This window comes from Rhinolophus hipposideros (genome assembly GCF_964194185.1).
Source record: "Rhinolophus hipposideros genome assembly, chromosome: 5".
In the NCBI taxonomy this organism is placed as follows: Eukaryota; Metazoa; Chordata; class Mammalia; order Chiroptera; family Rhinolophidae; genus Rhinolophus; species Rhinolophus hipposideros.
In genome coordinates, this window is record NC_138051.1 from 46,330,144 (window position 1) to 46,346,903 (window position 16,760).

The window sequence follows — 16,760 nt, forward strand, 5'->3', positions numbered from 1 at the left end:
GCTTACCAATGAAACAGATTATAATTCACCAATGTATCAGGTCATGGCATATTTCTTCTTTTGATCGTGTTCTGTGTTTTCACTCTATTTGAAATGCATCAAGTCAAATATTATGAAAATATTACTAGTAACTGCAATTGATTTGCTTTTAGGTTATTGACATGTTTTTCAAAATTGCAATTAAAATAATTAAAAACCATTAAAGTAGAGGGGAAACTGTCACTATTTCAAAAATATAATTTAAAAATCAACTTTTCCTCATTTGTTGAAAAAAACTGAAGACTCAAATATAAAAACATAGTTTATTTTTTCATTCAGACTTTTGTAGTTTATTTTTTACAAAATAGCAGACAAAATTTCGTTCTTCATATTAATAGAGACTATGCAATACATCTCGAAATATATATATATATATATAGCACTTAAGTTATAAACACATAGCAAAATCAGCATCACTTAAACAGCAACCATGTTTTTCACATAATTAGGATTTTTCAAGAGATAAACATTGCTTTTAGCTTGATTATGTAAATAGTCTTTGATGCTTTATGTCAACCAGTATTTACAAAAGCCAAGTCTAAAAACTACCACCACCTACAAAAGTGATGAGCTGTAGGACAATTTTGTTATCATGCCATAATGCAGACTTAAAATTATAGAAAGCCAGAAGGAACTATTCACTTCAGAGCAATTGCAGTTGGTGGAACTTCTTAATTGTGATTTAAAGATGCACTCTATGAGAATCCAAAAGAAATGCTTTTGAATCTTCAGTCGTTGGTTTCTTCACGATCCAACCATCTCTTAACCCAAGGGAGATTATGCCCCCTGATCATCTAACTATGATAGAGTGAAGTTGCATAGGGACTTTCTTCATCTCTGAAAAAAAAAAAAAATATGGAATAAACCAGTGTTTAAAAACTGTATTCAGAAAACTAACACATATACTTATCAAACAACTTAATATCCACTTACCAAAGAAATGCAGGAGTATATCAATTTATAATATCATACATGCCTTGAAAATTGTATGAAATACAAATATTCATTAGGGTGTACCTTATTGACTCAATTTTGTGTCTCAGTTACTGAAATAAAAAATGGTGCTTGCTATGTATATTTATTTATCTTACACTTAAATAAATTATATTAAATTATATTCATATTTATACTTATTTATATTTCTAACATTTCAAAAGGGTGTGAGGTGCCTACAACAAAAGGGGTACATATAAAATGAATAAAAAGGAAATTAGAAATCAGGACTAAAGAAAAGAGAAAAATACAACGATGTTAACCGTAAGATATATTATTGTAGTTGAACTGAGCATCAATTTTAGTTGCAGGCTTTTGGTAGCCAGGGCAAAAAAGAAAACACAGCAGGTTGTGCCAATCTGGGAATCATAAAGGAAGGAGGAAACCAATCCTATAAGAGCGAGAAAGGTTTGCCCTAGTACCAAATTAAAGAACAAAGAAGAAAGCTCGCATAAGATCATATATAGGAAACACTTGGGAACGCATAATGGACAATGTCTTTGACAAATTTTAGAAGGATCACTATTTCACAAGTATTATCTAGGGCATTACTTTCTTTGAAGATGTCAGCTAGATGTCTCTACTTTGCTGTTACCCAGAATTGCTAGCTGGACAGTTATGCTATTAAAGCAAAGAAGCAAACTTTTTATAATAAATAACAGAAACAAAAGCATTTCCACAGATAAAGCCTTATGCAGAATGCAATGGCTCTGTTTCAACTTCCTATATTAAAAATGTCTTTCCAGGGGCAGGCCCGGTGGCTCAGGAGGTTGGAGCTCCGTGATCCTAACTCCGAAGGCTGCCGGTTCTATTCCCACATGGGCCAGTGGGCTCTCAATCACAAGGTTGCCAGTTCAACTCCTCGACTCCCGCAAGGGATGGTGGGCAGCACCCCCTGCAACTAAGATTGAACACAGCACCTTGAGCTGAGTTGCCGCTGAGCTCCCGGATGGCTCAGTTGGTTGGAGCACGTCCTCTCAACCACAAGGTTGCCGGTTCAACATCCAGCAAGGGATGGTGGGCTGCGCCCCCTGCAGCTAGCAATGACAACTGGACCTGGAGCTGAGCTGCGCCCTCCACAACTAAGACTGAAAAGACAACAACTTGACTTGGAAAAAAGTCCTGGAAGTACACACTGTTCCCCAATAAAGTGCTGTTCCCCTTCCCCAATAAAATCTATTTTAAAAAATGCCTTTCTGGAACTGAAATATAGTTTTTAAAGCAAAAAAGAAAATTTGACCCAGTACCAGCATATTTTTACCTGCTCTCTTCTTTTAGTTTCCTGACTGCCTGTGTTGATAACTTAATCTGCAAGTCTAGTCTCTGCAGGAAATCGCTGGCTGACACCTCCTCAGGCAGCACAGGCTGAACGTCGGATTCCTGAGGACTGGCAGGCGACAGGTCTTCCCCAGGTGTCACTGGCTCTTCTTCCTGAGAAAAACTACTCTCAACAGTTTCATTTTCTGGAGAATCAATTGAGTTAAGTCCATTAAACAGCAACGGCTTCTCTGATATAACTGGGATGTTCAAAGTTTTCTTCAGAAATATACAATCATTGGTAAACAGTTTATTTGCCCTTTTAATTTGCTCCATCTAAAATATAAAAAAGGAAACACAGTTACATATAAATAAATCCAGAAGTAGGGCTTGTTACACAACACAGAGCTAAAAATATTGACAAGCAAAATACGTGCAATGAGTTCTCTGGATTAAAGACTTTTAAATAGGGTTTTGTTACCTCCCCAGGTACCCCCAGTTATTTCAAGAGATGTCAGGAAATTCTGTTTCCCAGTTTTAAAAAAGGAAAGACTAATTTCCCCTCACTATATTATTTACCGACAAGGCAGCTCTCACTGAGCAGGAAGTTACAAAACAGAATTTTTAGCAGCATTTAATAAGTTTCACTTTCAACATTTCTATTATCTAGTTTTTAAAAATACTTACAAGTGCTGTTATTTTACTTCTGGGGTGCTTCCTATGTCTCTAGAACTGTGTTTGATAAACATAATGGATAAAGAAGGTGGTATAGAGATAAGTACCATGAGAATTTGGAAGAATAGGGCTGCAGTCCTTAAGAAAGGCTGCACAGAGAAGATGGGGTTCTGATTTTGTTTCTTTCAGTTTTGAATGGACCCTGAAGAATAATGGGAAGAAGTGGGACAGATAAGGAAAGGAGGTAGGGAGCACTTTACATACAGTATCTCTTTTTTTTTTTTTTTAACCCAGTGGAGTATGTATTTGAAAATACACTTTACAAAGTTCACAGAGATTATGTGACATGGAATCATCATACAACTGAAGATGAAGAAGTCAGAATTTAATACAGGTTTCGATAACCTCAAATTCTTTCACAGCCTGTGGATGACTCCCTCAAACTAGATAGGAAGGGGAGGTGGAGGTGAAACAGGGAATAGAATTTAGATACGTTATTTAATCTCATGTAACTTTCATAATAGTTCTTCAATCTAGATATTGGCATCTCCTTTTAACAAATGAAACAGAGAGTCAAGAGAGTGAAGTGGCCTAAGTCCACAATGCTGGAAAGTGTACACAGGGGGCATATTATGCTGGTACTGAGCATGCTGGAGAAATGCTTACTCTTACATTCATCACACCGTGTTACAATGCATCTGCAGACTTCTCCACTCAACTAGCCTGGGGTTCACACCATGCTAGGCTCTTTACATTCACTGTACCATCTAATTTTCACAACTTTTTCTTGTGAGGTATGGAACTAAGACAGTTTGGTACAATAGCTAAGCACACAGGCTTGGGAATCTGACAGACCTGATTTCAAATCCCAGCTCCACCAACATGAACAATTACGAACATGAGCTTGTAATTTCTCTCACTGAGCCAGTTTCCTCATGTGTAAAACAGGTATCATCTACCCTTCACAGGGTTGTTGGAAGGATTAAATGAGAGTTTATACACACCTGCATAGAGGAGATAAATAGATGATGGATGGATGGATGGATGGATGGATGGATGACTAGATAGACGGATAGATAGCAGAGCACCTGGCAGTAGATGGTATTTAACTTCTCTCCATTTCCAATGAAGAAATTAAGGCACACAAGAGATGATTGATTGAACCAAGTACATATGGTTCTATAAATGTATGAGCCGGAATTTCTGTCTGACTCTAAGGTCTATATAACACCGGGATTAAAGTGCATGACTAATGGGACCAAATTATGGCGATCCTTTAATGCCAAGTTTATTGAATAAAAAAATTAAATTTCTATTTCAAAGAGACTGAAAAAAATAGTAATTAAGTAAATAGACCCTGTTCTTCTGTTTTCTTACTCCGTGTTTCCCCAAGAATAAGACCTAGCCAGACAATCAGCTCTAATGTGTCTTTTGGAGCAAAAATTAATATAAGATTCGGTCTTATTTTACTGTAAGACCGGATATAATATAATATAATATAATATAATATAATATAATATAATATAATACAATACAATATAATACTGGATCTTATATTAACTTTTGCTCCAAAAGATGCATTAGAGCTGATGGTCCGGCTAGGTCTTATTTTCGGGGAAACAGGGTATAAGCCAAATCCACACAAATACATAGTACATTTAAAGCTTTCTTCTTATTGTTTATTTTGTTTTTATTTTGTTTTGTTTTTGTTTTTTTAAAGCTTTCTTTTTTCTTTGAAAGACATTATCTTAATGTACCTTTTCTGTAGGGTGGGGTTGTCCTTTGTGCTCTAGTTTTAAAGGAGAGAAGGCAAGAGTGAGAAGAGAGAACATGATTAGGCAGGTTCATTTTAGAGACAAAATAAAAATCTGAAAATCCTAAGTATTTATGGTCTAGTTTAGTCTTAGAGTTAAGACAGTTAAATAACTTGAATGCTTTATTCATAGCAGGTTCAGGTATATTCGAATTGCCTTGAGTGTCCCTTGTGTTTACCATCTAGCATCCATCTCCTCTATCTTTCTTCGTACATGGGCTTCCAATAGTAGCTCTCCCCTGGCTTGAGGGTGAGCATGTGACTCATCATCTAGGTGGGAACCAATCTAAGGATGGGCAGAGTTGAGCGTGAAGGTGAAAACAGTCAACGCGTCTAATGCACAGCAGGCGTTAGAAACATGTGCTCCGGGCCCACACTTTCTGGGTTTCCATCCTGGCTTTGCCACTTTGCAACCATTCTCTCTGCCTCTTTTCTTTTTAATAAGGTAAAGATAATAAGAGTACCTTCCACATAATATGAGGATTAAATTATTTGATTCATGTAAAGCATTTAGAATAATGCATGGAAAACAGGAAGCACTCAAAAATGCTAACAACTGTTATCATTAAATTTGGTTAAAAGTGAGAAAGCAACAGGGAATAGCAGATCCTAACATGTATTCAGCAAGTGAGAAGGAAAGAAGTAGGAATTTCTCCCAATAAAAATATTTCTCTCACGATGAAGAATATATTAAGGAAATTTCATATAAACAAGCCCAGATGAATAACATTATATGTTGTCACTGCCCTGAGGTGTGAACTTTAAGTTTGTTTTCAAAGGTAATTAATTTGATTTTCACTTGTCCTCCTTCACAGGCAATGGCTTGAACCAACTACATAGCTCCAAACTCAGTTACCCACAGTAAAATTAAGGAATGAAATCAGCCATACAAAAAAGCCAGGGGGAGAAAGGCATTCCAGCCAGAAAGAGCAGCTGCAAATGCCCCAGAGCAGGAAAAATGATGTGGAGAGTAAAGAGCACGTTCCAGGCCATGCAGGGCCTGGGGTGCCAAGGTAAAGAACCTCGATTTTATTTCTAAAGTGATGGGAAGCCACTGGAGGGTGAAGAAAAGCAGTGGCATGATCTGATTACAGTTAAAGATTACTCCAGCAGCTCTGTGGAAAATGGATTGGCCAAAATGAGGTCTCACTGGAAACAGGCAGCCCAGTTATGGAGGAAACTGCAGTAGCACAGACAGGAGACTGTAAATAACCCTAAACAGTGAAAGGATGTTTCAGGAATGTTTTATCCTTTTATCTGAATTTAGATGGGTCTAATGTTCTGGGAAAAGTCATGAGCTAATCCAAGGAAGAGCTGGAAAACCCTACAGCTATTCCGCCTGCCCTCTGTTCAATATTCAATTAATGCTGAGAATAGAAAGTGTGACCTTTTCAAGGTGCCACAGAACTCCCCTCAGCTTCCTGGGGGCGGATGAGTAGGGAGGGAGGTATAGCAATCACATTGCTTTCATTTCAAATTTTTTTTCTAATCAGGATTGAATAGCATGACAATAAAATTCACTGTCTGGTCACTAAGAAACAGAAACAGATTACAGAATAATGAAGTAAGAGCTAACAGGGTGGCCACAAGGCCATGGTGAAATTAAATAGAACAAGTGCCATCAACAATTTAAAAACAACTTATTTAAAATGACTCCCCTGTAAATTCGTTTTGTAAAGATGAATTCACTATGGGGGAAATCACAAAAACTTACGCCCAAAAGACATCTTGACAGCAGCTGCTGAGCCTGGCCAAGAACTCGTCCCCAAAGGTAACTGGTCTGCTTACGGGGCCACCTGCCTAACTGTGAATGCAACATTCAAAATTTCTTTTTCTTCCTCTTGTAAAGAATAATGTAAATGGAACCACTTTAAAATGGAGCTAAAGCTGCCATTCCAGAGGAACTGTTTTGCATGTCTTACGTCTCAAACCTTGGAAAGATAAAAAAACAAGGCAAAATAATCTTTGGACTGGGTCTAAGCAGACTTGTTTCCCAAAAAATTGTTTGCAAGGATAACAAGAAAGCAGTTATAGTCCAGGGACTGATTACTGGACTAAAAAATTAAAAACACTGTTTAGCATTAACATCACTATGTTATATTATCTGCGCCAATGGAAATGTCTTCCTTCTATTGATGTAAGTGTTCCCCTTTCCTTTCTCATAAATACCCACTGCCTTTGTCTCCTAATCGGAACATTATCTGGGCTTCTGCTTGAATTAATGATTCTCAAATAGTTATTCTTATTGATCAAAGTAAATGCTTGTTGCCTCTCATTTTGAAAGGCCTTTCACTTTTAGGTTAACATTCTCCATTCCTTAAAAAACACACACCCTTCCAAAAATATTTCAGGATACAAAATAACTAACATTTACAACTAACTAACATTTGCAAGCACTGTGTGGCTTGCAAAATATTTTCATATACACACAACTCTCATTTGATTATCATTTTACAGAAAAGAAAACAGACTTTAATCATTAGAGGATTCTCTCAAGATCATTTTCTAGTAAGAGCTGGATTCATCACCCCACTGTCTCCTGTTAAGTTCTAGGTTTGAATGGGAATCAGACTCCTCCACTGCCATATGCTAATGGGGAAAAGGATTTATTTCTTCCTCATGCTATCTCCAAAGAATATCTGAGATTCAATTTATATGAAATGTCCAGAAAAGGCAAATTCATGGGTTAGAAAGTATATTCATGGTTGCCTGGGGCTGGAGAAATGAACAGGGAGTAAGGGAAAGGGCACAGGATCTTTTCGGGGTGATGGAACTGTTCTAAAATTGGATTCTGGTGATGGTTGCACAACTATGTAAATCTACTAAAAGTCCTACTTTTAGGACTGAATCTACTGAATTGTACACTTAAGATAGGCCGATTTTGTGCTATGTAAACTATTCCTCAATAAAGCTGTTTTTAAAAAATAACACATGAGAATTTATTAAGACCCCAAACTACTAAAAGCTACTCTACGATACTTCCCACTACAACAGATGGCACTATTTATTTATGGTTCTCTTCCCTTTGACCAGCAAGAGTCAACAATTTCTATCAGCAGTAGGAGTTAGAGTTATAAACATGAAGGATTTACTTACACTTACATTTCTAACTCCCAACACTTGTTCCCACTCACATGACAATCATTTCACCTTTTCTGTTCAGGGAAGTATTAAGAAGTGACTGACTGGGCTTAGCAGTTCACTGGAAAAGAAAGAGAAGACCCTGCAGAATAAAACAGGACAGGAAATGACTGAGGGTACTGGATGCAATATGGCCTCTGAAAAGGGGAGAGGGCAGGCAAGTTGACAGGGGGAAGCAAAGAGAAGAAGAAAAAGTTTATGCAAATAACAGGTCCCCTCATTGCCTCCTACTCACTTTCAGTTTCTATACTGTTCTCTAGACGTTTATCCAGGGTTTCCAAACAAAGAGTTCACAGTGGCTGCCTTAAGCTGGACACTTGCCTCCAGAGGCTTGCGTACAACTAAGAAGAGAAGGATCATTGCAAAAGCCATAGCTAAATCTAGAATACTAAGTTAGGTGAGGGGCCCTAACTTCTCAGTGGAGATAAGCTCAGCCAGGGAAATTCCAGCCCAAGCAAGTTCATATCTGAGATCTGCACTGTATGTATTTAACAGTTTCTCAATTCAGCCCAAAGAGTTTCAATTTCTCAGACCCATTTCCTCAAATGCCTCTTATTCTGGTAAAGATGCTCTTACTAGACATGGGATATTCAAGTTAAATGCATGCGTGGACCGACTCAATTCCCAAGTGGCCTGCTATGTGCCTCTAAATCTCTAATATATCATTACCTACTCCTTTAAACAATAACTTAAACATGTTGATGCTCTTGGCAGTCAATATTAGAAATTTAATTCACTCAACTTCTTTCTGTTCAGCCAAGGAAAGAAAAAAACATCTGCTTTTTTAGCTTCCCCCTAAAAATCTCAATTTACAGTGAGTAAATCCAGTTAATATCTGCAGATATTAATTAAAGCAAGAGTATCACTTCACTGTAACAATATTATTACTTTCACTGGTTCTATATAACCAGTGGAAAAGTCTCTAAAAATTTTATCAACTATAGGTCAGGGCCAAAAGTAAATTGTGTGTGTGTGTGTGTGTGTGTGTGTGTGTGTGTGTGTGTGTAATAAACCAGTGGTTCTCAAGAGTGAGTTTCTTCCCAGGGAACATTTGGCAATGTCTGGATGGGGTAAGGGTGCTACTGGCATCTAGACGCAGGGGTCAGAGATGCTGCTAAACATCTTACAACGTACAGGACAACATCCCCCACCAACAAAGAATTATCTGGTCCATAATGTCAACAGTGCTGGAGTTGAGACACCCTGTCTGTAATAGACTATCTGTGGCTATAAATTATAGTTTCCAATTCATCATAATCGAGCTTAACATCTTACAATCGAGTCTTTATAAAAAATCTGATTTACATTTTAATGGTAAGGGGTGATAAGGTTATGAGTAACAGGATCTATATTAGCAAAACCGGGTTAGAAAGCATTTGGTCTAAGGTGGAGAACTGCAGTGAGCAGATGTTCAGGAGATCTACGCAAGTCAAGTGAAATCATGGAGGGCAGTTGCAGAGAGATTGGTTGCAGAGAGATTGCTGTGGGCAGGGAAATGGGGAAATATCACTTCTCTGGATATCATGGTCTCTTAGGTGTAGTCACTCTGGCCTACTAAGTAAGATGCATAAAAAATAGACAGAAAAGGCCTTCCTTCTTCAGTGCCAAGATGTTAAAAGAGACCTTGATAAAACTAGAATAAAAATAAGGGTAGAAATCAGAAGTAATATCTAGAGAAAAGCAAATGGTTTGTCACTGTGCTGATTCACGCTTGTCTCTATGAATAATCATACTTGAAAAATATCCTTCCCTCTCATTATCTTCTCATCCATAAAAAGGAGATTAATTATACCTATCTTGAGGCTTATTAAGAAAATCAAACTGAGTAAGAACAAAATGGAACTGGACAAATGCAATGCCTGGCACGCACACAGCAGGCATTCAGCACAAGGTAGCAACTAATACTTGCCAATGATGTTTTCCTCTGACTTTGACCCAAAACAGGCCCCATTAATGCACATAAGAATTGTAGTTGTAAGTTGACGTTTATTATAGAAGCTCCCAAGAGAATAGAATGGGACTATCCATGGTATAATATCAGAACACCCCTGCACAGCAAGATCCCTGCTCTCAAAATGTTTAAATGATAGAAGGACCTGCAAGGTAAACATACACTAGCTGGAATGTGCAAAATAGATTACTCAGTCTCTGTCAGTCGGTGAAGGACCAGAAAGAGTTTCACTTTAAGAGAACGATTTAGATAAGATCACCTTTCTTCTCATTGCTGTCTAAGGTGCTTCAGGAAAGAACACTGAAAACTGATACGGAAGTGAAATGCAAAAAGGCCATCACACAGCTCAGAGTTAATTATAAGTAATTTTAATGAAACAATATGTTCCCTCAGGTTTCCATGTTCTTCCCAGAGGTGTAATACAATATGCCCAAGATACACACACTTATAAATTTATAATAAACACAGCTCTCCAGCTCACCTAGACCACAGTTCTTGGCTGCTGCTTAACGACAGGTGTCACATTCACAATTGCCTAGGGGTGTAATTTCACTTCTAAATAAAGAAGCATAATCGATAGAACCAGAGCAGCCTGCGGGAACTACCATTCCTGACTCATCGCAGGGCTTGTTTACACAGAAAATAAAATACTCTGCTCAAGTCCACACAGTCAGTTTGGTTTTGATTAAATGTATACGTCATGGTAAGAACGAGGCTGAAAATCAGGTGAGCGTGGCTGCCCGTGACGCCAAAGCCCTGGTCCTCTTTGGCCTTCCTCACGCGACAGATCTGGTCCGCGTCTGGGCAGGGCACCCGGAACTCGATGCACCCACCTGGGTGGGGGGGGAGCGTAGGCGGCCCGCCCCTCTGGCTGCAGGACCAGCTTTGGCAACCATCGCTGGCGCGCGCGGAGCGAGCACTGGGCGTGGGGCCGAGCCTCCGCGGGGCCGAGGGCGGCCTCCTCGCCCCTCGCTGCTCGCGCGCCCCGCCCCTAGCCGTCCTTTCCCCACCCCCACCCCCACCCCCACCCCCACCCCCACCCCCTGCCGCCCGTGCCGGCCGAGGAGCCAGCCCTGCTCACCGTGACTCCGTACTTGAGCGCGATGCCCTGCAGCGTGTCGCCCGCGCGGACGCGGTGCTCCACATGGCGCTCGAGGATGCCCGCGCCTAGTGGCGCCCGCACGCTGGCGGTGCTGCCGTAGGAGCGGGTCTTGGTGCGGGCCAAGCTCAGCGACAGCTCGGCCTCCTCCGGCTCGGAGCCGGAGCGTGAGTGCGGCGGCGGCGAAGGGGCCGAGGGCCGGGGCGCGCGGGCGCCGCCTTCCCGCAGGGCGGGCGCGGGCGAAGAATCCGCCATGGGTCCTGCGGAGGCCTCCGGGTCGGGAAGCGGGCCAAGGGGGCGGTGCCTCCGCCACCGCCTCCGCCACCTCCTCTCTGGGGCTGCGGGTGGCGGTGCCGCGGGGGGGTGCGATGGAGGCTGCGATGGAGGCTGCGGTCCTAGCCTGGCGGGTGCCCCCTCCTCCGCGTCCCGCCTCTCCCGGGCGCACTTTCCAGGGGAAAAGCGAAACCAGCTCCCGCAGCCACAGGCCTGACTGCGCGCTCCGCCCTGCCCGCCGGGACCGCGGAGGCTGCGGTGCGAGGAAGCCGGGGGACGCGCCCAAGCCCGCGGCCTTGGGGGCTAACAGCGCCCCATCCTTCAGTTTCCTCGGCTCCGGGTGGAACCCCGCTCCAGGCCGACGGAGCCTGGTTAGAGCCCTGCCCTGACCACAGCAAAACACCAAAGCTTTGCTCTGCCCCCTTTATTGATTTCCCCAGCAGGCTCCAGCTTTCCAGACCTTAGCTCTCCCGTGCCAAAGGTGCTTCCCTCTCCCCCACTGGATTACCCGGACGACCTCTAAGTCTGCATCACACAAAACATTAACACCGTTAAACACACAGCTTCTTCTGGCGTATCTCAACAGCCTGGAGGGTCCATTCATTTCAATATTACACTAAGAGGATAGTGCTTCTAAGGCCTGGTGGGTGACGTCAGATTAACCTCCAGTTGTTTGGGTTTCATTCTTCATTGCACACCAGTACCACTTTCAGTTTGGGGAGGCCTTGAAAGTCTGACTAGCAATGGTCTATTCTCCTGGCTCACTGCTTAGAATGTACTATCTGCACCCATCGTTTTTTCTTATCAGTTTGGTTTCCTCTTTAATACCCTGAAATCGTAACTCCCCAAAGTATTATCATTAAATCTACCAAATGGCCTCTTATCTTTATTCTTCACCTGAACACCCTCTCCTCAACATTCTGGCTTCCCATAGCGCATTTACTAGACTCTAGCGCCCAGATTTCTGTTGTACTCTGGACAGCTCTCCAAGATGAGGTACCCTGTAGGCAGGCTGAGAGACTGGAAGTTTGATTCATTGGCTGAAGTTTCGATATGGTGCTGTGCTGGACAGAGGCAAAGGAACTAGAGCTCAGGAGACATAACAAAGGATGGGAGAAGAGCAAGAGGTCCCCACATCACCCTCCCACTCAAAAATTCTTCAGTGGCTTCCAGTGGACAACAGCATTAACATAACACACACTGGCATTCAAGGTGCTCTTTCCATTTTTATTATTCATGCTCTGGCCATGTCCCATCTACAACTCATCCTGTATACTCCATATGCTCCCGCCAAACAGAGCCACCGAACTTGCCCCTCTCCCTAACTTCATGCTTTGTATATGCTATAGCCTCCATCTGTAACGCCTCTTCCATTACGCTAGGACTACATTTTTAAAAAATTTAAGGCTTATTCCAAATGATACATCATCCATGATATTGTTCCTGATTCTTCCTACCTGCCCCCTTTCCCCAACTGCCCAATTTTTATTGTTTCTGCATTGAAACCCAAGGTGGTTTGAACCTCTTGTTTAGCATTTAACTTGTGTTTTGTGCCATGTACTTGTCTTATCACCTCTATACTTACTCCTGGGAGGTGTAACAATAGATCTTACTCATCTTTTTAACTCAGCAGAATCTCCCTCAAAGCCTTGAATAAAGCATCAACAGTCATTGAGTTGAAGTGTAGTAAAAAGTTCCTGAAAGCTAAGTTATATTATTTAGCAAGAATCTGCCATGCATGAACTCTTGAGTGTAGTCAGTGTGCCCATTGCTGGACATAAGAGAGAGGCAGAACCCCAGATTTTCAATAGATAGGTGAGATCACGTAATACTTCAAGTAGAAAAAATTGTCCTCAAAGAATTTACAATCTGGTGATGGAAGGAGAACTGACTCTGGGTGGTGAACACACAGTGGGATTTATAGATGATGTAACACAGAATTGTACACCTGAAATCTATGTAATTTTACTAACAAATGTCACCCCAATAAAAAAAAGAATTTATAATCTAGTAGTGAGAAAGCATATAACGTGTCTTCCACTAAGGAACTCTTTACAGATAAACTTTTTATTTGAAGATTAATAAACTGGGTTATACGAGGTGTTATTAGGTGTTCTTTGAAAGGATTCCATGATCAGTTAATGGAGGAATGTCCAATGGTGAAGCAAATGTGTAATGGCCAACCATAATGAGAAGGTATCTTCAGACTGAACAATGCAGGCAACTCCATAGAATATAACAGAATTTATTATAGGGTAATTTACTTACGGGAATGTAGGGTCAGAGCAGACAAATGACCCAGCAGTTCTGCGAAAATAATTCTCCACTACCAGACCCCTATTACAGCACTTTTTAAAATTTTTTTATTGGGGAATATTGGGGAACAGTGTATTTCTCCAGGGCCCATCAGCTCCAAGTCAAGTTGTTGTCCTTCAATCTAGTCGTGGACGACGCAGCTCAGCTCCAAGTCCAGTCGCCATTTTCAATCTAAGTTGCAGGGAGGACAGCCCACCATCCCATGTGGATTTGAACCGGCAACCTTGTTGTTGAGAGCTCGAGCTCTAACTTTTTTAATAGTATAACTCAGGTACTTGATAAAACAAAAGGACAAAGAATGCAGTATGCATCAAGGGCCATACCTCCTGGTGGTCTTGTGATAGATGGTTGTTTATAACCAATACTATTACCTGTTTGATATTTATCTTGGTTGTCATGCTATTCCAGTCATTACTAACAAAAATACTTATAGGTATAGTTTATGCAACAGATAATCATCATCTTGAAGGATTTGGTATGCTTGCACAGGGCAGTAAGGTTAGTTAAGGGTCATGAGATAATCCAGAACACAAAGATAGAGTTGGTTTTTGTTCATAAGCACATCTATATAGGGAATCACTTCGAGCTTTATTTCCCTTTTGGAGATTCACAATACATATTAGAATATTGAAGGCTCTACAAGTCCTGCAGTAAAGTAAGCTGTTGGATTTTGCTTAACACTGTATTTCCAAACTCATTTGACCATGGAACCCCTTTTTTTCCTCACAATTTCTACAGTTTGGGAAATGAATTAAAGAGGAGAAAGACGGGCCTAAATAAGGGAGCAGGAAGACGACTTTGAGACAAAAGACAGAATAGTAGGTACCCAAAGTAAGGGGCAGAAAATGAGCTCAGTAGTAAAAAGGCTAGGTGATAATCACTTAATTCCTTTATAAAATGACCAAGGCCTCTGTAAAAGTGCAGGAAAAAGTTACCACTACAAAAAATGTATAGAAACATTTAACAACACAACAACAACAAAAAATGTATAGTGATTCTGAAGACATCCCACTTGTCTCTTATTAGGACTAATTTCTAAACTGTCCCTAGTTATTTTCAATTTCTCTAGCCATAGAAAATCCTGGGTCATAAAACATATCTCAAACTGCTGTAAAATGCTCTGAAATAAATCCTACACAATTCTCAGAAGTTTTTCCATGACTCCTTTTTGTGATCTTCATTAGATTTTCTTCTACATCTCAGAACTTAATCAGCTTGAATTAACACTTATTTGATATTTTATAGTAAGGATCCTTTGTGAATTGTTTTCTCTGGATATCTAGGCTGTTTCCAAATATCTAGTTTTCCTATGAATTTTATATTGATTTCTCTCTAATCCAAAGAATAAAAGTTAATATCTACAATTTGTGGCTCAGACTGAATTTTTTGTAGATTTATTTTCCTTCTTCAACTAGACCTTCAAAATTAGTTTTATGTGTATCTACCTACAAAACAGAGCAAACCGTACAATTAATAGTGAAACATAAGCATTTCCTTTGAGGTCAAGAACAAGAGAAGGCAGCTTTCTATTACTGCTTCTATTTAATTTTGTTTGGGAGGTCCTAGCCAATGCAATAAGAAAAAGAGGGGAAAAGGGAAATGGAGATTAAAAAGAAATAAACTGTTGTTTGCCAGTAATACACAATACTAAAATGTTTAAAGGCAACACAGATAATGTCTACACTGGAACTGTTCAAACTTCACAGGTATAAGACACAAGATCAACATGCAAATATCAACAGCATAAATCAATCAGAAAATATAATTGTGGGAAAGATGACATTCTAGATACCAGAAAATATCTAGAAATAAACTTAACCAAAGAGAAACATGTTTTATATGGAAAATTATAAAATCCTATTAAAGAACATAAAAGAAGATATAAATAAAAGCAGATGTAAATAAAAGCAGATATAAATGAAAGCAGAGATATACGTTTATGGATGGGAAGATGCAAAATAATTAAAATATCATTTCCTTCCCAAACTATTATAATACGTGAACTCATTGAAATTCTCACAGAAAACCTTATAGGATATTTCAACGACAGGCTTATCTTAAAATTCATATGGAAAGTAAAGGGCTAAGAAGAGCCAAGACATACCTGAAGAAGAATGACAAAGGGTGACTTGCCTTCAAGACTTATAATAAAGCAATGAATGAAACCATTGTAGCAGTGATGCTGGGATAGACAAATATAACAAAGGGACAACAAAGAAAGCTGAGAAACAGACCCATACATTTCAGAGAAATTAATCTATGACAATAAATGCTGCTGGCACAATTAGTTATCCATGTAAAAAAAATGAAATTAGATTTAAAACTTATACACCAAAATCAATTACAGATGGAATAGAGATATAATTGGGGATAGCAAACTTCAAGCTTTTAGAATTATAGCTTTATAACCTCAAGGTAGCAAAGGAATGCTTAAAGAAGATATCAAAAATAAAAACCACAAAGAAAAAAGACTGGTAAATTCTATATGTCAACATTAAAAACTTCTGTGCCTCAAAAAGCATCATAAAAATTTGAATAGACAAGATGTAAAATGGGGAAATACATATAAATGACAAAGCATTCCTATCCAGAATATATTAAAATGCCTACAAGTTATTAAAAGACAAACACCCCTAGAAAAATGGTCAAGGGAAGATGGTCGCCCAATGGTTAGAGCACAGTGCTCATAACACCAAGGTTACCGATTCGATTCCCACATGGGTCAGTGAGCTGCGCCCTCCACAACTAGATTGAAAACAACTTGACATGGAGCTGATGGGTCCTGGAAAAACACATGGTTCCCCAATAATCCCCAATTAAAAAAAGAAAAATGGTCAAAAGATACAAACAGGCAATTCACAGAGGATAAGACTCATGGCCAATAAATCTAGGGAAAGATGCTCAACCTTACCGACAAGCAGAGAAACGCAATTTAAAACTACAATTTCATAGGCATGAAATCAGCAAAAATTAAAGCACTGGACAATTCTAAGTACTGATGAGATTGCTGAACAGGAATTCTCAGTGTTGATGGCAATAAAAATTGGTGCAAGTACTTTGAAGAGCTATGTGACAATATCTAGTAAAATTGAAGAAGTACATGTCTGGAATTCTGGTTTTGGCAAGCTAGAAGTCTAAACTACCATGAAGTCCTGCTACTACAACTATTTACAATTTGGATTAATTTTTTTTAATGAAATTGA

General features: G+C 39.8%; 1 protein-coding gene across 2 annotated transcripts; it reads right to left on the reverse strand.

Moving 5' to 3' along the window:
* Positions 1-288: 288 nt before the first annotated feature.
* LYSMD2 (LysM domain containing 2) lies at positions 289-11,812 on the reverse strand. Of its 2 annotated transcripts, XM_081050089.1 has the most exons (4): positions 10,951-11,067; positions 7,880-8,000; positions 2,294-2,625; positions 289-876 (listed from the first exon to the last, which is right to left on the reverse strand). In XM_081050089.1, the coding sequence occupies exons 3-4, from the start codon at positions 2,623-2,625 to the stop codon at positions 834-836; spliced, it is 375 nt and encodes a 124-aa protein (XP_080906215.1). In that variant the 5' UTR covers positions 7,880-8,000; positions 10,951-11,067; the 3' UTR covers positions 289-833. The 2 variants fall into 2 exon arrangements, with proteins under 2 accessions (XP_080906215.1, XP_080906214.1); XM_081050088.1 differs by lacking the exon at positions 7,880-8,000 and having other exon boundaries at positions 10,951-11,812.
* Between the last annotated feature and the right edge of the window lie 4,948 nt (positions 11,813-16,760).

What these genes read in the sequence shown, in the direction of transcription:
- LYSMD2 (XM_081050088.1), bottom strand. Translation starts at nt 11,223, where the DNA reads ATGGCGGATTCTTCGCCCGCGCCCGCCCTGCGGGAAGGCGGCGCCCGC. An exon ending in CGCTCAAGTACGGAGTCACG is followed by an intron (nt 2,626 to 10,950) that starts GTGAGCAGGGCT and finishes TTTATATTTTAG; the next exon opens with ATGGAGCAAATTAAAAGGGC. An exon ending in AAACTAAAAGAAGAGAGCAG is followed by an intron (nt 877 to 2,293) that starts GTAAAAATATGC and finishes TTTTTTTTTCAG; the next exon opens with AGATGAAGAAAGTCCCTATG.